Raw genomic sequence first — 26,718 nt, 5'->3', positions numbered from 1 at the left:
TAAGCAGAACATAATCTTCAGGTGTGTAGTAAACACGTATTTTACTTTTCTGTATTGCGATTCAAATAAATATTTTTTAACAAAATCAAATTTTGGATCATTTTGTGCACCATTCTGTATATTTGAAAAACAGATAGTCATTTGAATTAATCCCTTGAATACTCTGCAATATTTTAATTAAAAATGTGTACCTATATTTTTTTAGGTAGTATTTTGGTTGGAGTAACATTTCCAGTTGTTTTCTCAACATGCCAGTTTTGTGGAAGAAGCCGATGGTATCAGGGTATTTATTATGCTTGTGCCATAATAATATTCCAGAGTGGATGGGCACTAGTCCAAATAGCACATCTTTCCCTTTTACCAGAAATGACACCATCTACTAGAGAAAGAGCAGAATTGACAGCACATCGGTATGTTAAATAAATTATTTTTTATACATAAAAAGCATGTTGCTTAATCAATGTTTATAATTTCATTATCTGGAGTCTGAATATCTTTTATTTCTGTTCATAATCATAATTTAATTTTATTAAGTAATAGATTTACATGGTAATTGGTAAATTTGTTGTCCTGAAATTTTGTTAGAGAATTTTTAATTTTTTTTCTTGTATGTTAAAATCTAACATCCAATTTGCTGTTTACTTAAAAAATCAGAAGAAATTTTTAACCATTTTTTAATGAAATATCAGATGACTACTCAGACTTGTAATTAATAATGCCTAACAAAGCAATGTTCAATGAACAATAAATAAATCTTGAAATAAAATTATTTTTAAAATAAAAAAATCTGTTTAAGAAAGTCTCAAACATCTTAGAATCCTGCTCAATTGCGTTTTAAAGACAACTTTAAACCTAATTTGGGTAAGATTAGATGCTATCAGATCAAATCTACAAATCCACTGGGTTGGTCTAGTGGTGAACGCATCTTCCCAAATCAGCTGATTTGGAAGTCAAGAGTTCCAGCATTCAACTGCTGGTAAAGTCAGTTATTTTTATTCGGTTTTAAATATTAGATCATGGATACCAGTGTTCTTTGGTGGTTGGGTTTCAATTAACCACACATCTCAGTAATGGTTGAACTGAGTCTCTACAAGACTACACTTCATATACATTCATACATATCATCCTCATTAATCCTCTGAAGTAATTCCTGAGGCTGAACAGTAATTCCTGGAGGCTAAACAGGAAAAAGAAAAAGATCAAAGCAACGAAAGATTTAGGTAATTAACTTCAATTCTGCAATATTCTACTCAATAATTTTTTTCTTAGTTCTTTGGAATTAAAAGTGTAATATTATACTTTATTATTTATTATTCTTTGGAATTTTCTTTTTATAATATGGGAAATCGAGCCAAGCTACAATCTATAGGCAGGTTGCTGAATTATTTTCTCATAACTTGATCTTATTAAGAAAATTGTTTAGGTTTTTATTCCTTTGCAAATATGACAGAACTGGTTGAAAATCATGCAAGTAGATGACTTTGTAAATGACTAAAACTTTTGTGATCATTTACAAAATCATTCATTTATAATCATAAATTACTTTACAAAATCATTAAATGCAAGAAGTTCATCATCACCTGAAGAAGATATTTTTCAATCTATTTAAAATGTATATCATTTTATATGACAGATATTTATCCAGCTTCTGAGAATATTTTTATTTTTTTATAATATGATAATGTTAAAACTAACAGATCTCTGTTTGAATCAAATACAGGACACATTAAAAATGAGACCATATTCCAGTTACAAATTGGCTAATTAGTTATTATTTTAATGTTAGTAACTCTTGGAAGGAAATAAATAGTTAGTGGTTTAGAGTTCAAACTGAAGGTTTGAATTCAACTTTTAACAACTGTGTTGACATTTCCAGTAGATTAGTACATAAGTATAATCATTAATTCATTATGACTTGAGAATTCATTAATATTTAGTATGAATATTATATTGTTTGTTTTGGAAAAAGTAAAAATTATTTTTTAAATATGTTACTAATATGAATGATAATGTTACTAAGATTTAATGATCAACCTATTGTGATAGACCAATTAAGTTAATTTTTAATTCACCTTAATTCTTCCAAGTACAATGTTTTATCAATCAGCACATCAAAAGCATCCAATTAAGAGTAGAATATTTATCCTTTATTTTGTTATGGAAGGAAGTAATTTTAATAAATATGATGATAAAGGTGCACATACAGGAAAAGTATGGAATTCTTTTTTTCATATATTATTTTTCATATGTTATCATAAATAGATATAGTTTTAAAAATTTAACTATATTTTCTTACAAGTAATTTTTAGGTCCAATGCTGTTCCACACATAGCTCTAAATATACTTCCTTTCTTAAGAGTGCATCTTAAAAACAGCATTTGCAATTATTATTTGATTCTCAATGTGGGTGGTGGGTGAAAAAGTTTGAGAATCAATGATGTAGTCAAATTACTGATAACAGATATTTTTTTAGTCCTTATTTTATAAATGGAAAATAAAATTTTATATTTTTTCTGAATGTAAATAAATAACACATTCTTTAACAAAAATTTCCAAATGGGTTGAAACTTGACACATCTAGTCTTCACGTACAGTTGTATTTTTATTGAATAAAAACCATTTCTTACTCTTATGGTATAACATGTAGAGTTATAATTTTATTAGTTAATATGAAGAAAGAAACAGTTATCCTTTTTTTTCAGATATACTGCATCTATGGCTTCACATATAGCTGTATACCTTATAGCATGGGCATATTTAAGTACATCAAAAGGAATGAATATGAAACTGATTGGACCTAAAGATTCATCCAAGTTTGAGGTGTGAACTTTAGTTTTTTAATTTTACAATTTTCAACTTAATTTTAATTGTATTATCTTTAATATCACTGCACAAGATGCAGCATCATGCAATTTTAATCATTTTTATCAAATTAAGAAAACCACATTTCTGAATAAAATGTATACCCACTTTATTCAGATCAAACTGACTAAGGATGAAAAGTGATCCAAAGTAACATTAATTTGGACTAACAAGGAAATAAGTATTTTTAAACAAACTGGTTCTTTGAATTACCAATAATGTAATAAATCCCCACCACTGCAATGATGTGGTGGAATCTCAGTTTTTTATCCTAAAGGCCCCAAGAACAGATCTTAGTCAGGATTGGTATTTTTCATATGCTAAAACATTCCATTCCATATTTCCATTTACAAGCTTAAAGCTTTTGTAGAGAATTAATCACATCTAATATTCTATTCAATTTAAGTAGCTCTTGAAATTGTTCAAACTGATATCCATTAATTTAAGTTAATATTTGAAAACTATATTTAATAAAATAAAATTATTGCATTAAATAAACAAAAAACTCAATAAATTCCTTTAATTTAGGGTTGTTTGTTTGCTAATTATGGATTTTCATCACACACACACACACACACACACACACACACACACACACACACACACACACACACACACACACCACCACACACACACACACACCACACACACACACACACACACACACACACACACACACACACACACACACACACACACACACACACACACACTCACTCAAAATCATAATTTAAACAAAATTCATCAGCTACGTGAATTTAGTAAATTAATATTAAATAGTACTCTCTTCAAATATGCTGATAGTTTCCTTCTGTAATAAATTTATTTTATTAATTCCCTTTTAAAATATTCATTTGTAGCTATTTCACCGTAAAGACTTTAACTGAAAAATTAGTTACGTAAAGTTCATTTTTCTTAATTGTCCAACTAACTTGAGCTAGGAGTAAAAGTTGTATTTGGATTGGAGAGTTAATGCTTGTCATTTATTAATAATAAAATTTTTCTGAAAATATAAGAATGTCGCAGAAAGCAAAACTTCACAGAAGTAAATAATTTTTCATTTCTATTGGACTTTTGAATTTTGAACAATAACGGTAATACTCAGATATTCTTATATTTTGAAACTTCAGTTTATTTTCTTTATCCACATCTACTACAAGTAACTTTAGATCGAAATATTTTTAATTTAACATTTCTACCTAGCCTTTTCTTATAGAGATTGATTTTTGTTTCATCTATAAAAATTGTGAACTTTTACAATAATGTTAATATACCTTCCTGTAACAGGATAAATTCATTACTGTTCATTTAATTTTGTACAAAGATTATGAATATTACATAGCTTCTTTAAAAACTACATCTATTGGTAAATTAGGAAAAGTGCAAAGATTTTGAAATAATTGTGTGTGTGTGTGTGTGTGTGTGTGTGTGTGTTTGATGAATATCCATATTTAGCAAACAACCCACAGTAAATATGTAGTGAAATAAAATTAACACTAATTTACAAAACTGTTTGTATTTGGCAGTAGTCTAGGTATTATAATTTGTACATTGTATTACATTGTAAGTTACGTTAAATTCTTAGTTAACATCATGACACTTTAAATTATATATAAATTGGTGATATTTTTGTAATGACAAATGATATTCAACAATTTATCCATTGTCATTTATACATTGTCAAAATCATAAAAGACATATAAAAAAGGAATAATAGCTATATTAAAATTAATAAATAGTTTAATAAAATTCATCCAATATCAGAGTAAGTTAATAAACATTTTTAATTTTTATTTTATTTATTTTTGGTTTTTCAGTGCACTAGTACTTCGTCAGACATAACCATATCAATAAATTTGATTAAAAGTGACAAAAGTATTTTATGTCACTTAAAATAAATTTTGTTTTAATTTATTTTAAAACAAAAATTATTTTATTTTATTTTATAAAATTTATTTTAAAACAACAAAGAGAACAACATCCTTTGTCAATCACATTTAGTTAAAAAACTTTTTTTGGTACATATGTAATCTATTATTTAACTAAAAAATAATTGTTTATTTAATCTCTGTAAAAGTTAATTTGAGTAAAAAATTAATTGCCTGTAAAATTTCTTTGATCCAATTGTCTTTTAAAAAACTGTGATTATTATTAATTAATTATTAGTATTTTTTTTTTTAAATACGTCAGTTTTAGTGTGATATGTTTTTAAAGTAATATTTTTCATATTTATTTAACTTATATAGAAAATCAACAAAATTACGTAAAATTGTTCCGTTGTTTGAGAAATATGACAGAAGTTATTTTAGAGACACAACTTTATTATCTTTTGTTTGTAAAATATACAGCAATATTCTAAATAAGAAGAGGTTTCAAACAATCTTTGATTTTTTTTTTACTGCTGGAAGAACATTCAGACTTAATTAGAAGGAAGATTGTATTTGAAAGATTGATAATGTTTTTATTCTGAGTCAACTGAGAGAAAAAAGAAGAGAATTTAATTTATAGATACACTACACTTCATTGATTATGTCAAACCACTTGGTAAGCTACATAAGAGTAAATTATTGAAAATCATGGAAAGGTGTGGATATTTAAAGCACTTGATTAGAGATGTTAACGTATATATAAAGATATAGAAATTATTATAAGGTAGGAGGAAGGTCAGTGACAGAGGACATTATTGTAAACTAGTATAATATAAATATGATAAAAGTATGATTCAATATTAAATAAGTTTTGCTTCTGCTGTGATTCACACTAAAAGGAAAACTTCAACAAAAAAAATCAGCTGAAATTTTGCAAGGTTATGGCCATGCAAACTCTATTATACAAAACAGAACATTGAACTTAGAAGAAATCTGTCCCAAGTAACACCATCTGAAATAAAGTTCCTGAGAGCTATTAATGGGTTCTCTTTGCTTGAGCACATAATGAATGAGGTTACATAGCAGGAGCTTTAGATTCGTACTCAATCCAACAGTTTGTTTAAAGTATATAACATTTGAATTTATTATTATCAATTTCTAAAACTGACATTTCTTCCATTTTTAAAATTAATTTTCTTATTATAATTTTTTTTTTATAATCTGCGTAGGATATTTTTTTGTAATCCAACTTCTGTTTATCACATTTTATTACATTAAGGTATGCAATCTATAGTAATTAATATACATCTTTTTTCAGTATATTGCTGTTCTCTCAAGTGGAATCGGTTTAATTTGTTCTATCATCTTCCATTTGTGCCTTAAAAAAAAATGGACTAATACTACATCAAAATCAACATCGCATGAAAACTTAATAAATAAAAAGAAAGCATCAGAATTTTATAAATCTTTCCAACTCTACAAAGTTGCTATTATTTATACATCTAGCAGACTGTTCTTAACACTTAGTTTAGAATATATGCCTATGTTTATTAATGAAGTAATATTGTCGCAATCAGGGACATTGGCTACAGTTCCTCTTATTTCATTTTTGGCATCTTGTTTAGCATCTATGGCTGTCAAATTATTAAATACTTACTGTGGAGGAAACAGGGTAAGTAGATTTTTTAAAGTTCTGATATTTTTTATCAATAAAGAAAATGCTTTTACATCATTGAAGATATAAATATGTTGTCTAATAAATCAAACAAGTATAAACAAAAATTTCCTAATATTTAATAAATTCTTGGATTTTAGATTGAACTGTTCTTGAAATTTTTTCTAAAAGGACCTTTACAATTCAGCAAATACAGTACAATGTTATAAACTGAAGGAGTTTTTCAGTTTTCATGTCCTCCTTATTAACGGTAAATAAACTAACTCATTTCTTCTTACTTATGTAAAGCATATAAATTTGTTATTCTGGTTGATGAGTTCAACAGCTGTTTTTTATGATATATTTTTTCTAAAGAATTGTATTGTTAGTCTAAACCAATCACTAAAGGATGTAACTTAAATATTAAACTAAATATAAATACACTAATTACAATACTCTTTAAACATTAATATTCTACATGTACATCACTTTAAACTTAACAATGTGAGATAATTTACGAATGATATAATATTTAAATAAATGAAATTTTATCTAAATGTGTTATAAATTAAGTACAAACAAAACATATCCTGATCAGACTAACAAGAACTTTATTTAAAGATATTAATGATCCAGTGCATAAGTTCTGAATAATGAAAGGTGCATTTAGGCAAAATTATTCAAACCATTTTTTTTTGGTCCTCTGTGCCACAATATGAGAAGATTTGATTTATTGTGGCACTCTTCAGTCAAAGACAATCCAAGTTTTATGTTACAAATCTTTCAACATATCAATTTATGTTTAATTAAAAAAGAGTTATTAAAGTTGTAAATTATTCAAATGGAATACAGCCTCACCTTATTTCTTCATTGCCATCAAGTAATTTCATTTAATTATTTCTTATTTAATTCATATTTATAATTAACATTGTTAATTAAGATTGTTAATTCATAATGAACAGAGAACAATTAATTAGACAGAGAGGATCAATTAAATCCTCTATAAACAAGAATCAGTACATTTATTGAAAAATATAATGTCTCTCAAATTGATATTCATCTTTTACAAATTAAACTAAGAAACCTTCAAGAATTGCAAGGCAAATATGATGACATTCAAACGCAACTTGAAGCAGAAGATGATGAGGATATTTGTTGATTGTGTACGTCTTCAACCTTGAAGACGATTTATGCAGTTATGAATGTAAATTACAATGTTTAATAGATAATATTATTAAGCAAACGACAATTGATCAAGAGATCAATGTAGTTACAGCAACTAAGCAAACGCTACTGCAACCAATTAATTTACCATTTTTCAGAGGTAATGTTCTTGACTAGCAACATTATTATAGCTTATGTAACAATTTAGTGCATAATAGAAACAATTTAAGTAACTTACAAAAATTCCACTACCTACATACTTCCTTGAAGGACGAAGCATTAGCTGATATTGAAAATTTACCAATTACGAATGAAAATTATAAATTGCACTAGGTTTATTAAACAGGCATTTTGACAATAAGTATTTAATTGCTCTCATAATGCAGATTGTATTTTAAAACTGAATTGTATAAAGGGAGAATCTTTGGATAATTTATCCAAATTTATTATCGAAGTATCTTCATATGTCAATGCTCTTGAAGTAATGTATATCCAACCATTACATATGAATTTATTTTTGTTCAGTTGTTAACATCAAAGTTAGATTACAATACCTTCACCTCCCAATACCATGGAAGGAGAAACTTTCAATTCAAAAGTTTCCCACCTTCAAAGAATTCCTTGAATTTAGAAGACAGATTCTTTAAAATATTAATGCAAATAAGTCAAACCACCAAGACAACTTAAGACATAAATCCAAGAGACAACAACACAACAATGGAACTAAATCCTTCACTAAACATGTTTTAACGTAAATGTTAACAAGCAATATAAGGCAAATAATTTTAGCTGTTATTCAAAATTTAATTATAAGTAATGTCTAATTTGCAATTCTAATGTTTATTTACATTGTTGTAAGGAATTTTTAAATTTTTCTGTTGATGAACGGGAAGAATTTCTGAAACATCACAATTGCTGTTTCAATTCTTTAGGTAAAGGTCATTCAGTTGACAAATGTTATTCTAGTAATGTGTGTGAGATTTGTTCTAAAAAACATAATATTCTTATTCATGTAAATAATATTGAATTTAAATTAAAAGACAATAAGTCTGAAAATAGTAATCATTTGTCATTTAAATTGCAGTCAAACAAAAACATAAATTTATCTACTGCATTATGTATTACCAATGATGTACATGGTACTACGCAAACATGTCGAGTTTTACTAGACTCTGGCAGTCAAGCAAATTTTTGTACTCATAAATTCGAATGAAGGTTAGAACTTCCATTTACAAAAGATGATATTCCTATTTTAGGAATAAATAATACACTTTTTCATTTTGAATATAGTGTTGTATTGACATTACTTTCTTTATATATGAACTTTTCATTTCAATTGCAATGTGCTCATAACCTTCCGACCTTTGATAACCACCTTTGATATTTCACATTTTAATTTGCCCTATAATCTGTTTTCTATAGATCTTAAATTTAACAGAAATAAAATTGACATCCTTATTGGTGCAAAATTTTACTTGAAATTTTATTTTACTTAGGAAATTTATTCGAAACCTTAAATGTCCTGTTCTCTAAGAAACCAAATTGGGATATATTCTCAGTGGTTGCTTTCCAATAGGAAAGCTAATAAACTCTAAAGCTAATAGGAGTTAATAAACTCTACCAGCCACTCTAATAATCCACTGCATCTTTTATTTCTCGAAAAGATTCTACAAATCTTTCAACTGTACTTGAGAACTTCTGGAAAATTGAGGAAATTAATATTGATATTCCATTTTATGAAAGTTCTATTTGCGAAAATCATTTCCTATTTGTGAAAACATTTTCAACTCAATTTTACTCGAAACAATAAAGGCAGATTTGTAGTGGCATTACCACGTAAACTCAATAATAGAAGGCTAGGCAATTCTTTCATAAATGCAAAAAACACAGTTTTATTGTTTAAAGAGGGATCATTGTTATGATCCCAACTTTAAACATGACTATTCAACTTTATACAAGAATATTTGGACTTGGGTCACATGTCATTACTTAACTCTGATAATTTGTTAATAGACAAATCAAATGGGTGTTAGTTATTTACCCCATCATCTGTTATTTAAATCAACTAGTCTAACTACTAAATTTCAAGTGGTTTTTGATGGTTCAACTAAAACCACTAATGGTTTATCTCTTGACGATAATCTACTAGTCGGATCTGTTGTCCAACAAGATTTATTTTCTATGTTGTTAAGATTCCAAATTCATAATTATGCCATTACCTCTGACATAAAAAAAATATATTGACAGGTACTAGCTAAATTCTAGTGATTCTAATTTACAATGGATTCTCTGGTGTAATTCTCCAAAACAAGAGATAAAGCATTATGCATTACACACCGTAACTTATAGAACCTCTTGTGCACCATATTTACCCACAAGATGTCTCATTCAAATATCAATTGAAAATGAAAATAATTTTCCACAAGCTTCTAAAGCTATTAAAAATTGTTTCTATGTCAATTATTTCATTACAGGTTAAGATAACCTAAATGAAGTTATTCAACTAAAGGACGATATTAACAAATTATTACAAAAGTATAGTTTTTCACTTCAAACATGGTATTCTAATAATTTCAGTATTTCTACATCTAATCATAATTCATCCTTACCATCTAAACAAGAATACAACATACATACTCTATGAGTTCTATGGAACAACAATTCAGGTACACTAAATTTCCAAATCACTCATTCTATATCTCCATTATAGCATGTTTCTATGATACTTTACGACTCATTGGCTCTATTATATTTTTATACATCAGTTTATGCGGTCATTATAACAACTCAAAATTGATGGGACAAAATATTACCCAAACCATTAATAATACAATGGCTTTCATTATATAATCAATTACATTTAATTGAGTCAGTTAAGATAAGTAGATCATTAATTCTAACAATAATAGTAAAATTCATTCAGTTCAATTGCATGGATTTTCTGATGCCTTTATTAAGGGCAATGGTTGTTACCTTTATATGCGCACCTTATTCACCAACCGTATAATTACATCTAATCTACTATGTTCTAAATCAAACTAGCCCCCTTAACACAAATCACATTACCTAGATTTAAACTCTATGGTTGTCTACTACTTACGCATTTATTCATGAAGGTGTCTAATGTGTTAAAGATAAAATTTGATGAGATACACTTACTCATGGATTCCACAGTAGCACTTTGCTAGATTCATGGACATTCTTCGAGTTGGAAAGTATTTATAAGTAATAGAGTTTCTGAAATTCAGCAAAACACTTCAATTACCAATAATTGACATTACATCAAATTCTCTGATAATCCTGCAGATATACTGCCTAGAGGTTGCTCACCAAGCAAATTACTTGATATGTCACAGTGGTGACATGGTCCTTCTTGGCTAATACAATCTTCTTCCCATCATTATGTTTAATGATGGTAATTTGATTTCTGGTTGCTTATTAGAAAGGTGTAAAAAATGTTAATTTCATGTGTATCTAATGCTGTACGTGATTACACACAAAGGTTTTCATCTTTACATGCTTCATTATGAACATTTAGCTTCTGTTTCAGATTCATTCACAATATTAAATCAAAACCATCTGAACATAAATTTAGTACTCTAACCACTAAGCAGTTAGATCATACTCTTTACTTTTTTATGCATCAATCACAATCCAAGTATTTTAATAATGAAATAAAAACAATCTTAAAAATAATCAGGTATTGATAAACAAAGTAAGTTTAGTTCTCTAGATCCATTCTTGGATAATTTAGGTCTAATCCATGTAGGAGTTAGATTTCAACGTCTCTCTTACAATATCATGTTAAACATCCTATCGTTTTACACCCTAGTGCAAACATTAAGAAATTATCAACTCTGAACACTTAAGACTCTTACACTCTGGTATACAATTAACAAATCATTATTGAGACAGAGATACTGGATAATAAATGCAAAAAGAATCATTTCATCAATCATTCATAAGTGTTTAACTTGCTTTAGATTTAATACAAAAACTCAATCCCAACAACTTGGTCAGTTACCACCTATTAGTGATTCCTTCGCCAACATTCTCTTCTTGTACAGTAGGTTATAGTGGCCCAATTGTAATTCGTCATGGCAGGCAGAGATCTAAAACAATGAATAAAGCTTATATAGTGCTTTTTATATGTTTAGAATATTCATTTAGAGTTACTTTCTGATTTTGACTTCACAATCGTTTATTTCCGCCTTCAAAAGATTCATTTCACGCAGAGGTATACCTGCTCAAATGTTTTCTGATAATGGTGCTAATTTTCATTCTGCTAAAAATATTTGTACAACTTGTATCAACTTTTAAATTCAGACGTATTTAAAACAAATATTCAAGCTTTTTCAACATCACAAAGGGTTACTTGGTCATTTATTCCTCCTTCATCTACCTATTTTGGTGGTTTACGAGAAAGTGCAAGCAAAAGTGTCAAATATCATATACATCATATAATAGGAAAAAGAATTCTCAACTTTGAGGAATTTTATAAAGTGTTGACACAAATTGAGGGCTTGTCTTAACTCTCACCCTATTTTTGCTACTTCCACAGACCATAGAGACCCAGTACACTTTCACCAGGACATTTTCTTATTAGATGTCCTCTCACATCTTTACCTGAACCCAGTTATCAAAGAGTTGAAATTACATGATTAGGTTGATGACAACTACTCCAAAGATTTATACAATCCATCTTCAACAACACAATAATTGGTGTTTTTCCAGATGTAATCTTTTAGTTGGAGATCTAGTTCTGATCACCAATGAAAATATTTCACCCCTGCATTGGAAGCACGGTGTTGTAACCCAGCTTATTCGGGTTCTGACAGTTTAGTCAGAGTTGTCGATGTACACACAGCTAATGGTTCACTAAAGAGATCTATAAATAAATTATGTTTTTTACCAACTTTTAAAGATTAACATAAATTTTATTATTTAAATAAATGATTTAAATAATGATATTTTCCAGATATATTATTTGATTTAATATTTATGCATTATGTTATTACTGTAATTTCATGTCATAACTGTAATCTCATGTTATGATTTAATCTATTGATTAATGTGTTGTTGTTACAAGCTAAATGCATAATAATATAATTATTACATCACATTCATACTGCTCTACACTTTTAAACGATTTACAGACTAACTATTATACTATATACATGCATACATACATACAACACAAACATGTACATACATACAACATATACATAAGTTCATGTTTGTAGTGGATTGATGATCCCAATCAGAATAGATTTCCTGATATGTATGTGTTGTCTATTTATTATAGTAGAATAGATTTCCCATTATTTATTTATTATATGCAACATTTATCCATTATTAATACTAAATCTTTATTGGAATGAGATGCTCGCCAATGAAAACACCTGTACATCGTAAGGACTCACAAAGAACACTTTTAAAGAAATCCCAATCTATAAGAGGAGTTACCTAGATAAAACACTCTCCCCTGCATGTGTATGCTTTCCACAGCACATTCTGTCAAGTATGCTTTGATACATTATACCTGGTAGCATATGCTTCTATCAACATCTATTTAGTGTTAAAACAACTGTACATTTTATTTCTCCATCACCTAATATCCACTTTTTTAATAATTTAATATAGGAGGTCCAGGCCCATTGTAGTGTAATTGAAATCTTTATGTTAAATTGTATTCTTTATCTCAGAAGTTGTTAGCTTCTTATTATTTTTAGTTTAAAATATATGCCTATGTTTATTAATGAAGTAATACTGTCACAAAATTCAGGGCCACAATTTCAATACTGGTGTCATATGTATATATATATATACATTTTGGTACCTCCACAAGGGTGTTCAACTTAGAAGAGGATTCATCACTTAGTTTAGTCTACAAATAATCATTTATTGGCAAAAACTTTCATAATAATTTACAGAAGTTGTTAAAGATGTTGTCCATCCACTTCTATGCACTTATCAATATATTTGACCATGTTTCTGCCACTCTTGTTCGTCATATCGTCTATTTCCTGGATGTCATTGATATGTTTGTCTTCAATTCCTATAGATTGCTTAGGTTGTATAGATTGCTTATACAAATAATTTCTTTTAAGTAACCTCATTGAAAGAAATCTGGACTAGTCAGATCAGGGGATCTTGGTGGACACAATCCTTTAGAAATGATTCTTCCATCAAAATATCCTGTAGCATCTCCATAGTAAAGAGAGTAGTATGGCAAGTGGTGCTCTCCTGTTCCAACCATCTAATCTCTTTGAGGGACCTTTGTTTCTGGTCTAATACCAAACCTTTTTCACAAAATTTTGTAACTAACTTCTGAATAACACTTTTCACTGTGCTTCCTTTTCAAATTTCTTCCTGAATGTTTGCTGACACACAACATGAGATTTCATCTGTAAAAAGTCTCCATCACGAATACACGTTCTTCGACAGTTAATTGCATTTTAATAAACAACACATGATTATGCAACCTTGTTTAAAAGCCAATGCTCAACCACAGACTGGCGGTACTCAAATGTGCAGGCAATAAACAGTCCTCCCCACTCTAACTCGAGTCACACCAACATCTTCCACATTATTTTACCTACCTCATACCAATATATACATTTTAACAAAAATATGCATTTAGTATAAACTACTGAGTGACTCTTTTTAAGTTCAACACCCTTTTAAAAATAGAGTAAAGAAAAAATATAAAGTAAGACATTACTAGTACACATGATACAATACGTATTTAAAAATCTGCATTTTTATTGTGTGGCCATTATAATAACATTTGTTTCAGTAAATTTCTAAGTATAAATAATAACAGTATGTTTTAAAATAACAGTTTTTCTTTTAAATTTTCAAATTCTGTTATTTATTTATTCTAATCTTAAAAATGTAGAAGAGTAAGAGAGCAATGTAAATATTTACTTTGAAACATATTTCATAAATGTTATTCACTGATTGATAACAATATTCAAAAAATTCACAACTAATTAATGTTAACAAATTACATCATGGTGAATTATATGAAATAAAACTACAGTAGATGTTTACTCTTATATATAATTTATAAGTTGGGAATAACACATCTCTAAAATTTATAGTCAATCCATTTTTATAACCAGCACAGTCAAGCTCATGTAATTTTATCCCAACAGATATTTAATGTGCTTGTACAAGTCAGTAATCAATAAAAATACCTAAACAACATAAAACCATTGATAAATTACATAAAATTATATACAAAATACAAAAACTACTGTAATACTATGCATACTATGTAAATTACTTGAAAAAACAAACTTATTAATTATAATTAGCACTAACTTGTGCTATAGTATACATCACTAGTTTATGGTAAATCTTATGAATGAGTTCATATTAAATCTACTAATATTTATATTTTAACTGAAGCAAACTTTAAAACCTATTAACATGAAAATCATCAAACTAAAACAAATTATTACAATGACAAACGTAATGCTAATGTTAATTATGTTAGTATTAGCAGTAGTCAATAGTAAAATATTAATCACATTAATCAGTGCAACAATACATACCCTGATACATTAGTCAGTGTAATATTACCGTAGTGATGCAGATATTATTATATTATACATTATACATGTTTTAATAATATTACATAGATTAATTAACAATACATTACTATCATATTGCACATGATGCCCACACATAAATTAATTACATTTATGTACATTATATTAATATTATATGTTTAATAGATAAATGTAACTCTCATCGTTTAATACAGATTATGTCAGCTTCACTATCAAAAAAGTATTTTTTAGTAATAAAAATAAAAATTAATTTGGAATAATCAGACAATATAAGTCTTGTTTATGTGTATTTTCTTATTTTATCATAAAGACTCATTTACATAATATACAAATAGACACACATATGCACATGCGTGCATATACCACACACACGCGCGCGCTAAGAAACAATTCTCATAGTATCCTGAATACAGAGTATTGTTTTACAGTTCAATATAGCATAGACTCAACAAATTTCATAACAAAATTATTCATTATTAGATGTGTAGGAATAACCAGAATATTTGATGCTGAGAGATGAAAGAGAGAGAACAAAAATATTCATTATTTAAATTATCAGAAATTAAAGATTATCCAAAAAAAGGTTTACTGGAATTATTGTGCAGGAAAATATCAACAAAAAACTAGACTTTCACATCCAGTTTTAAATACTGTACCAAATTTTTAAGCAATTTTTAACTGAAAATTTTTCATGAGACCATTTTTCATTCAATCAAGAAATAATTTTGTCTTACTCCTTCAACTGACGAAAAAGAATTACAATGAACCTATGTATGTTGTTTACCTTACTAGAACATGAGCATTCAATATCTACTGATTCTTAAACATCTAGGAACTCATCTGATTTTATTCTTTTAAGGAAAACTGATTCTCTTTCTAGTTTAGTAAAAATTTTCATTGTAACCATATCACTTATATGTTTTCACAATAGAGTTGAACTATTCTATAAGTCATCTTTAGTAAAACATTGTTATAGAACGAATAATCCTAAAATCAGGTGACTGTTTCTCATAATTCAAATTTGGCAGAAAGAACAGTTAATGATTTCAGACAAATTCATATTAAAATATCCTGCGAGATTAGTTAAAAGCAACAAAATTTTCTTATTAGCATATTTAATTTTTACATTAACTTCAACCACCACTCACTAAATATAATGGCAGTCATCCTCAACTTTTTTTATTATGCCAAATGATTGTAAGTAGTCAGCTTAACTCTATTGTCACAAATTATTTTAAAATCTCCATTCTGAAACAATGTAATCCTTCATCGATTGAAATGAATCATGATTTTACTCCAATTTATTTTACTTTCTATTAAAACATTGAACATTCTTAGAAAACTTAAGTACCATACAAATACCAAATAAAAAAAAAATGTTGGTATGTTTTTTGTAATTTTATCATTTTGTCATTAAGTTCATCATGAGATATTGGCAAATCCTTTTACCATTATACAGTACAATTTTAAACCCCTTGAATCCTACTAATGATAAAATCATTTCACAGTTTTTAAGGGCTATTGATAAAGAAATTCCAAGTTCTTTGGTTACTTTACAGCAGTTTCATCTTACATCGAGACATTTAAGAACTTTCCTTCTTCTTATCAGTGAGATCTTTCCATTAACTTTAATCAGCCCACAGAAGCATAAATGTATCTAATAAAATTACTTTACAGTCCTATTTTATTCTGCACTTATTACAGTGACCTAAAGTCTGGAATATACTTACAAGTATTAGTGTTGAGAAACCAAATTACAATATTGTATTACATAATTTTGGCAAACACCATTATAAATCCCTACATACAGCATAAAAAATTTTACTGTTCAAGTACTAATGATTCACTTCTAAGGTAACAACAAGTATATTTCAGAGAAGTATATTACCATTCAGTCCACTTCTTTATTAGTTTACAAGAGAACTCCACAAATTTTTATTACAAATAACTATTCATAACAGTAAAATGATTTTATTAAAACAACACAACATAATAATAGTTATTGTTGTTAAATTAATTTTTTGGGGGAAGATGGGACAGAAAGAAGACCTTTCCATGTGAGAGATTAACATTTCAAGGCAAAGTCAGATCAGTTATACTTTTTTACTAATGTTCCTTAGTATAGTGCTTTGACAACTTCTGTTGATTATAATACATCTTGGCTCTATAATCCGAAGATATAAAAATGCACTGGTAGACTAACAACAATAACAAAGGCAAATTGTCAATTGTTCATTCAACAGGCTGTAGAAGACACCTGAGGAATTTTGGATTAGCATACTAACAAAGTTTTGAAGAGCATGAAAAGCACAAAGAATTTAAAAATTTGAATCAAAATCATATGAAATTTAAAATGAACTTTATCATTCAAATATCATGACAGAAGAATGTCTAGAGTGTAATATATTTTTTATATATAGGAACTGTATCTTTTTAAATCAGTTAATGTCACTAACAGACAAGTCCACTGAAAGGAGTGTCCAATGTAAAGAGGCTTCAAATCTGAGTATGTTATATTATATTTTTCATGGTAAGAAAAATCACAAAACAGGTTTAAAAGTTAAGTAATACCATTTATAAAAAGTAAGCCTTTTTTCCCGAATTATTTTATACTTTTGAAAATTGTTCTACTTCTTTTCATCTAACTTTTGAAAGTGAGTTTTTAAACTGAAAATTATAAAAACAATTTTAATTCTGAAAACTAATCATTTCCATGAACTAAATTTATTTGGTTTAAACATTTTCACGTATACATTACAATCTCTCCTCTTAATCAAATAATCCTAGGAAAACTTATGAGTTATACCTCAACAGGCACAATTTTGTTATACATGATGTGATACTTTTAAGAATGTATAGTTTAATTATGTAAAACATAATTAAATGTTTTTAGAAAAGTTTGTAAATTATTTTATGCAACGATATATATTGCAGGTTATAATATAGTGTCATTCATATCAGTAAGATATAAATTTTTCAGTACAATTAGCTTGAATCAGTGAATCCAGCTCATTTGTGATTTCCTGTTATTGAATTACCTTTTGTAATATGTTATATTTATTGCTTATTTTCTCCCTTTTCTGTTAAATTTATTGTTAGTTGTAAGTTTTTATTAAATTTTAAACTATGTCACTTAGTTTGTTCTTAATGTTACAATGAATAATTTTATTCATTTTAATTGATATTACTTGTCGATAAATATGACAAAATACTGGTTAAAAACGGTATTAATTATACTTGTTACACAAAAAATCATTTAATATGGATCATAACTTGTTTTATTTAAAATTATTGCAACTTGCTTTTTTAATTTTATTTTAATGTTTTGTTAAATCAAATAATACTGTTTTGGTTTGAAATACTAAGTTTGTATCATTACTAATTGCTTTTAAGTGCATATATTCCTCTTTGAACATAGCTTCTCAAAAGTCAGAAAAAGTTTTCAAGATATAAAAAATAGGCTGTCAGGCATTCTCTACCCATAAATATGATTCATATAAACCAATATTTAATAAATTAAAAATGTTAATGTATATTTATATTTGAATTTATCAATGTGCAACCTTTGATTAGAAAATAATTAATCATTTATTCTTAAAAATAGTCACATCCACTCTATCAAGCCAAACAACAGAACACATTTCAAATAACTCAACCAATGCATACAAGAAAAAACCTTATTTTGCTTCCAATTTCATTTTTAAAACATTTAACAACCAATTTATTTAAAATAAAATTAAGCAATCTTTTTTTAATTTTTAATTATGAACTTTCTGCATCTTCATTTTACTTGTACATAATTATGAGCACAAATAATTTTCATTAACATCTTTTTCAGAAATCTTTAACAATTCAAAATAATTTATTTTTATTTATTTTGTAACTACTTTATTCATTTAGTAGCTACATCAATTTAATATAATTTCATGTATTTATATTTTTAATTGTTAAATATGGAGACTTAAAACACCTACTTTAATTAAGTTATAATTAGTTAACATACATGAGACAATCATTTTTTTTTAGAAAAGTACATCTTTTTATCCATAAAGTAGCATGTTACCAATTCCAGGCCTGACCTGTATAATATATTATTATGTACTAATCAGAAAAAATACCTATTTTTGCTTATAATTTAATCTTTTTGCAGATGACTTATGTTATTGGATGTGTTTTTTGTGTCATTGGCTGTGTTTTAATTGAACTTCACAGAGTCAAATCAGATGATACCCTGAAAGTATTTATTGCAGCATTTTTATTTGGTAATTTCTTATCATACTAAATATTTAAAAAAACAAGCTCTTGCTACTTTCTATCATTGTTTACTTTTTACTTATATTATATTAATGTGTATCATTTTTTTTAACTTTATTCATGTTTCTTATTTTATATAAATATTTAAGATGAATTATACATTACTTTTAGAATTTACTAAAATGACATCAGTTATAAATATAGATGTTTTTGTATTAACCTAAACCTGTTTAATAAAATTTTCTTTTCTCAGTTAATAGTGTCTTTTGATCTCGGAACATTTATTCAACGATTTCTTAAAAACTGCTACACATATGATTCTGGGACTTATTTTATTCAATTTTTCAGGTCAAATACCAAAAGAAATCACCAATTCTGCCTCTTAATTAACGTTCTAAAAATTTAAGTATGACCTCATTTCATCAGGGTAGCTGAAATCCAAGCAAAATCATTGACTAGCCGTAACTCCCAAAGTAATTTAGGACATTTCGTTATATGAACTGTTTCCATTTTTCTCACGAGTAGAATAGGTTATGAAAGTATCAGGAGAACTTCATGATACACTCAGTATATTTATTTAAATATATTCAAGATTTTTCATTACCAACGTACAAGAATAGTGAAAAGTTTAGTACACAAAAGTTTGAATAGTTTACTTTTAAAATTATTACACTGTAGAATTTTATATCTACAAGTGTATAATGTTAATATGAAATTTTCGCTGATTTTACATTTGCAATATTAAATGTACTTTATTTTTTTGGACAGGAGCTGGTAGTTCTGTAACTATGGTTGTCAGTCTTTGTGTAACAGCCAATCTGATAGGTTCTGATACAGAGTGTGGTGCATTAGTTTACAGCGCTGTAACATTTGCAGATAAATTTTTAAATGGTGTTGCTGTTATAATTATTGAAAATTTGTAAGTAATCATAATATTAGTTTTTTTCTTTATTTTAGTATTACTTTATCTTTATTCTATTTTGTTTCTTTATACTCTTCTTGTCTAGTTAAAATTCAATAACTTATATTGACAACATTGTAAGAGAAAAATTGTTGGACAATAACAGTAGTAATATTGATTATTGTACCTAGCTAAAATGATTTAATACAGTTAAAATTATTTTAAGTGGTTAATTACAGGTTCTTCCAGGATAATATTAAAATTTTTACACATTTTGAAAACCAATCTGAGTATATTTACAGAAAGCTACATGAAAGAGCCAATTTATTTTCATTGACCATAATTATTTTGATAAATATTCTGAATTTAGGGCCAGAAAAGTTATTTCTGCTGAGCATGTAATTTTGTCAAGTGTAAAAGGCACTCCAGACTCAAACTTTGATGGAATTTATTAATTTCATCAGTATCAGTACTTTTCAACTTACTTCTGCATAAGCTTAAAACTTCACCGTGACTACTTATTTGATTGAGGTGTTTTCATATAATTAATATTTCTAATATATAAGAATGAATTATTCTTTAATAGTTATTCTTCTTAGATTTCAAGTCTTTCTGATGACAAGGATAACTGTGCCATAGTCAGTTTGCAACAGTAATTTTAATTATCTAGATAAAGTTTTATTCTACACATTCAATAATCATGAAATAAGATTATAATTTGTTGAAAATTGGAATCAGTACTATAATTTTATATGTGATTACTTACATATGAAATGGTAAATAATAGTTCCACTTATTTTAAATACTAATGTTAGCAGAAAGCATTTATGCAACCACATTAAATTACAGCTGTGCCAAGGATTTTTCAGAACAGAAATTCATTTTCAGTTCTTTATTAATTTGCTGTTGTACAATAAGGACAAATCAGTTCTTTCTATAATAAACTGATACTTTATATACAATGGTATCAACTAAATTTGATTCTAAAACAAGAAAATAAATTTTTATTTGTTGTTTTTATTAATTAAATGAGATGCAGTGTTATCCAAAAATGTATTTAATGATGCCTAGTAAAATTAAAGAATATAATTCAGCTCAGAAGGAAAACTGTACAATTAAATATTTAGTATGAATCTAGCGTGAAGTGGATGCAGATAATAAACTTATTTATAAAACTCGCTACTTGAACGTAACCGATATTTACTAATCTGCATTTCAAACACCTGCCACTGATCAATTGCATTTCACTTTAACATGGAGTATTATTTTGTTACCATACACTGTGATCCACTGAGATTAGAAAAATCTGTCCACAAGATTAAAAAAGTTTGTATATTGTTAGGTGATGAACAAAGAACTGCCCGACACATCTTGACAATGCATAAATATATTTGCAAGATATATATACATTGTATGAAGATGTGTACAAGATATCCAAACAAAGGAGTCTCCAGAATTTTAACCTAATTTTAGATAATGGCAGACTAATGCAGCAATTAATTAACTACTCTGCCAAATTAAAGGAAATTAATTATAATTTATAAGATTTCACCATTTCTGGTTAAAAGTAGAAAACTACTTCAGACTTTCTAATTCATTAGTTGCTAAATTAAGAATAATTAACTCAGCTTCAAATAATGGGCAGGCAGGAGTAGGTTTTCATAATGAACAAGAAGATAGGGAAGAGAGTAGAGTATTTCAAAACGCATAGCGATAGAATCATTGTAATAAGGATAAAATCAAAACCTAAACCGACAACGATTGTTAACCTCTATATGCCTACAAGTGCCCATGATGATGATGAGGTAGAGTGTGTATACGAAGAGATTGATGAAGCAATTAAACACGTAAAAGGAGATGAAAATTTAATAATAGTTGGGAGATTGGAATGCAAGCATTGGAAAAGGCAAGGAAGGAAATATAGTGGGTGAATACGGGCTCCTGGGCAAAAGGAATGAAAGAGGGGACCGACTTATAGAGTTTTGCACGAAGTATAATTTAGTAATTCCCAACACCCAATTTAAAAATCATAATAGAAGAATATACATTTGGAAAAAGCCAGGCGATACTACAAGGTATCAGATAGATTATATCATGGTTAAGGAAAGATTTAGAAATCAACTCGTTGACTGCAAAACTTACCCTGGAGCAGACATTGATAGCGACCATAATTTGGTGATAATGAAATGTAGATTGGGGTTTAAAAGCCTGAAGAAAAGGTGTCAGATGAATCGGTGGAATTTAGAGAAGCTTGAGGAAGAGGAGGTAAAGAAGATTTTTGAGGACATCGCAAGAGGGTTGAGGAGGATGAAATGGGAGAAACAATACTGAGATCTGAAATTAAGAGAGCATTAAAAGATTTAAATGGCAGAAAGGCTCCTGGAATAGACGGAATACCTGTAGAATTACTGCGCAGTGCAGGTGAGGATGCGATTGATCGATTATACAAACTGGTGTGTAATATTTATGAAAAAGGGGAATTTCCGTCAGACTTCAAAAAAAGTGTTATAGTCATGATACCAAAGAAAGCAGGGGCAGATAAATGTGAAGAATACAGAACAATTAGTTTAACTAGTCATGCATCAAAAATCTTAACTAGAATTCTATACAAAAGAATTGAGAGGAGAGTGGAAGAAGTGTTAGGAGAAGACCAATTTGGTTTCAGGAAAAGTATAGGGACAAGGGAAGCAATTTTAGGCCTCAGATTAATAGTAGAAGGAAGATTAAAGAAAAACAAACCAACATACTTGGCGTTTATAGACCTAGAAAAGGCATTCGATAACGTTGACTGGAATAAAATGTTCAGCATTTTTAAAAAATTAGGGTTCAAATACAGAGATAGAAGAACAATTGCTAACATGTACCGGAACCAAACAGCAACAGTAATAATTGTAGAACATAAAAAAGAAGCCGTAATAAGAAAGGGAGTCCGACAAGGATGTTCCTTATCACAGTTACTTTTTAATCTTTACATGGAACTAGCAGTTAATGATGTTAAAGAACAATTTAGATTCGGAGTAACAGTACAAGGTGAAAAGATAAAGATGCTACGAATTGCTGATGATATAGTAATTCTAACAGAGTAAAAAGGATTTAGAAGAAATAATGAACGGTATAGATGAAGTCCTACGCAAGAACTATCGCATGAAAATAAACAAGAACAAAACAAAAGTAATGAAATGTAGTAGAAATAACAAAGATGGACCACTGAATGTGAAAATAGGAGGAGAAAAGATTATGGAGGTAGAAGAATTTTGTTATTTGGGAAGTAGAATTACTAAAGATGGACGAAGCAGGAGCGATATAAAATGCCGAATAGCACAAGCGAAACGAACCTTCAGTAAGAAATATAATTTGTTTACATCAAAAATTAATTTAAATGTCAGGAAAAGATTTTTGAAAGTATATGTTTGGAGTGTCGCTTTATATGGAAGTGAAACTTGGACAATCGGAGTATCTGAAAAGAAAAGATTAGAAGCTTTTGAAATGTGGTGCTATAGGAGAATGTTAAAAATCAGATGGGTGGATAAAGTGACAAATGAAGAGGTATTGCGGCAAATAGATGAAGAAAGAAGCATTTGGAAAAATATAGTTAAAAGAAGAGACAGACTTATAGGCCACATACCAAGGCATCCTGGAATAGTCGCTTTAATATTGGAAGGACAGGTAGAAGGAAAAAATTGTGTAGGCAGGCCACGTTTGGAATATATAAAACAAATTGTTAGGGATGTAGGATGTAGAGGGTATACTGAAATGAAACGACTAGCACTAGATAGGAAATCTTGGAGAGCTGCATCAAACCAGTCAAATGACTGAAGACAAAAAAAAAATAGTTGCTAAAATCAAGACTTAATCTAGTACTTAGTAAAATTCATTCTTCAACTTTAATTTTTATTTGAAACACAAAATATGATGCGGAATTACAAAAATTTCATGACAACAGTTCAAAAATTCTAAAAACACTTATCATATTCATTTGCAGTGTATTATGATTAATGATTAAAACTGATAAGAGAGCCACATGAAATATTAAATAACACCCATATTATAGAAATATGCAAAGGGGAATAAATACAAAGATAATCATATTGATTATATTTGTCATTGTGAAATCCCGTCCTTCGCTGAAGACAATATACTATGACAATCAGTCTATCACATGATAAACAGCCCTTGTATAGTTTGAAATTCAACATCCATTTGCATTAAAGTAGTAACTATCAAAATAATTTCCTAAAGATATTTTTTGAAATTATCATAGAAAAGTTAACTAGAAACTACCAAGTCATGTATCATATTTGCTGGAAGAAAAAATGAAGTTAAAAAATATACTATTATTTTTAATAATGAAATTAGTATTGATAACAAATACAATACAAAATCAGAAATATACAGATTTTTGATTTTCATGTGTTTATCTTTTATTTGGTAGTATTATCATTAGGTCGATTTATTCCAATTTATAATAAAATTTTACAAAGATATTTTTAATGTTATCTAAAACTTACCTCTATCAAATCAACTATAGAAATATTTTCATATAACTCAACACAATACTTCAGTGTATACAAAAAGGTCTGGTTATGCTTCAATTATTTATTTTTAATAAATTACTGAGCAATTTAAAAGGTCTTCTATCAATTTACTTAAAGTAACTACAAGATTTCACATTTTTAAAGAAACAGTTATCTTTGAAAGAATTTTTAAATATAATTAAAGGATGAAAATTAATTTATCTTTTTTTAATGTGAATATAATTTTTTTATGTGCTCAAATAATTTTCAGTGATGCCTCATGAATTATGATTTATTTTATAAATAAAATCTAATCTTTCTGAATTAGGTTATATGATTTTCTTTGATCCATCACGCAATTGATGTGACAGTTCCTTTTTTACCCACAGAATAGCACACCTACCCACTCCTGTGTGATTATATTACATACTGATCAAAATAAGATAAATTTATCAAATTAAAATATTTATAATTTATATTTCAGCCTCTTTTCCTCAGCCACTGGGTCTTAATCTTCAACTTCCTAGTTTTCAAATTCAGAAAGAGTAGAACTCTTTCAAACAGTCCAGTCAAGAATTTGTTTGAAAAAGTATTGTAATAATTTAATTTTGTTTTAGGAGATGCAGCGATTCAAGATTGTGTCCATTTTATTATAGAGATGTCCTGACATACGTTAATGGAGTGGTTGCTGCATTAGGATTAATTGTATTAATGACACTGCCTTCTAAACTATTAGTTGGAACAAACTACAATTCAGCACACTGATTTAATAATTTTAAGATACTTTTGTTTACTTTTTTAAGCATTATATTTAATATTATTTTTAAATAAATACATTTTAAAATTATCTTCACTTTTTCCTTTCATAGTGATATTAATTTTTTACACAAGTGTCCTCAAATGAAAAAATTACTGAAAAATATTGAATATAATAATAGAAGAGATAATGCCAAATTTTTTCAAGTTAATTAAAGAAACCAAAAAAATCATATCAGTATTTTCAAGTAAAAAGTTTACAAACATGTGAAGTTACTACACAATGAAGCTAAGAAAGGAAAAATACATTATCAATTTGCTTTAAAACAGAAAATGTTTACTTGGGATTACAGAAAACTACACTTTTGATGGTAAAAAAAAAAAATCCATAAAGTATAATTTTGGATTTTTATCAACAATACTGCAATTGAGGCTACTATCATTAGTCGTAACTAATTAACCTGTTCTATAACAAATGAACAAAAACATTAAGTCAGAACATTACAATTGTATCTTTATGAATTTCAGAAATAAAACTTGAGTTTTTGATTTGGATTATCAAAATTTGTTTATAAGAATATGATTTGAAAGATTACAATTTAACTTGGTGATAACTTAAAAAATGTAGGATATCCTGCCTAATAAAATCTTAAAAGTGATAGATTAAAAAAAAAAGTACAGTAACAAAACTAACATAATTGTGTCCTTTATGTATTTGTTTTACTGCAGGTATTATTAATCACTTGTTCATTAATACAACTTATTTATTTTGAATGTAATGCAATGACAGCTTTAAATATGTGGAGTTAAAGAATAAAATACCCAGGAATAGATTTTCACATGTTAATAAACTATCCTGTTCCTTAGCAAGTTTACATAGTTCAACATGATGAAATACTTTTTATGAAAATTGACTCGCATTCAAAATTCAAATTCCACAATTGCTTAGTTTTAATAACCTTAAAATAATCATTTCAAAACAGCTATTTGTGCAAATACAAGTACTGGTTGAATGTTTCCTAATGGTTATTTAAATCAATAAATAAATGAATTCTTTTTCAAGAAATACACATTTAACAGGAGTGCACACTATCTGCTAAATTAATTTAAGTAATCGAGATTAAAAACAGTAAAAGGATCTAAGTTTCATTATCTCTATGGTTTA

The 26,718-nt window shown here is 27.7% G+C and overlaps 1 protein-coding gene across 1 annotated transcript in view; it reads left to right on the top strand.

The window, feature by feature from the left end:
* The window catches only part of LOC142322065 (major facilitator superfamily domain-containing protein 12-like), a 45,764-nt gene extending 20,108 nt beyond the window's left edge, over positions 1 to 25,656 (top strand). Inside the window, exons 4-9 of the mRNA XM_075360710.1 lie at positions 206 to 410; positions 2,703 to 2,820; positions 6,049 to 6,402; positions 19,279 to 19,390; positions 20,151 to 20,301; positions 25,415 to 25,656. Of these exons, the coding sequence (XP_075216825.1) occupies positions 206 to 410; positions 2,703 to 2,820; positions 6,049 to 6,402; positions 19,279 to 19,390; positions 20,151 to 20,301; positions 25,415 to 25,562 (1,088 nt within the window). The 3' untranslated portion in view covers positions 25,563 to 25,656. The remainder of the gene's footprint in view (positions 1 to 205; positions 411 to 2,702; positions 2,821 to 6,048; positions 6,403 to 19,278; positions 19,391 to 20,150; positions 20,302 to 25,414) is intronic.
* Positions 25,657 to 26,718: the final 1,062 nt, after the last annotated feature.

The sequence above is a fragment of the Lycorma delicatula genome, chromosome 3 (assembly GCF_047948215.1).
Source record: "Lycorma delicatula isolate Av1 chromosome 3, ASM4794821v1, whole genome shotgun sequence".
Classification (NCBI taxonomy): Eukaryota; Metazoa; Arthropoda; class Insecta; order Hemiptera; family Fulgoridae; genus Lycorma; species Lycorma delicatula.
The sequence above is the reverse complement of the archived record's forward strand: the minus strand, read 5'-3'. Positions and strand labels throughout refer to the sequence as shown.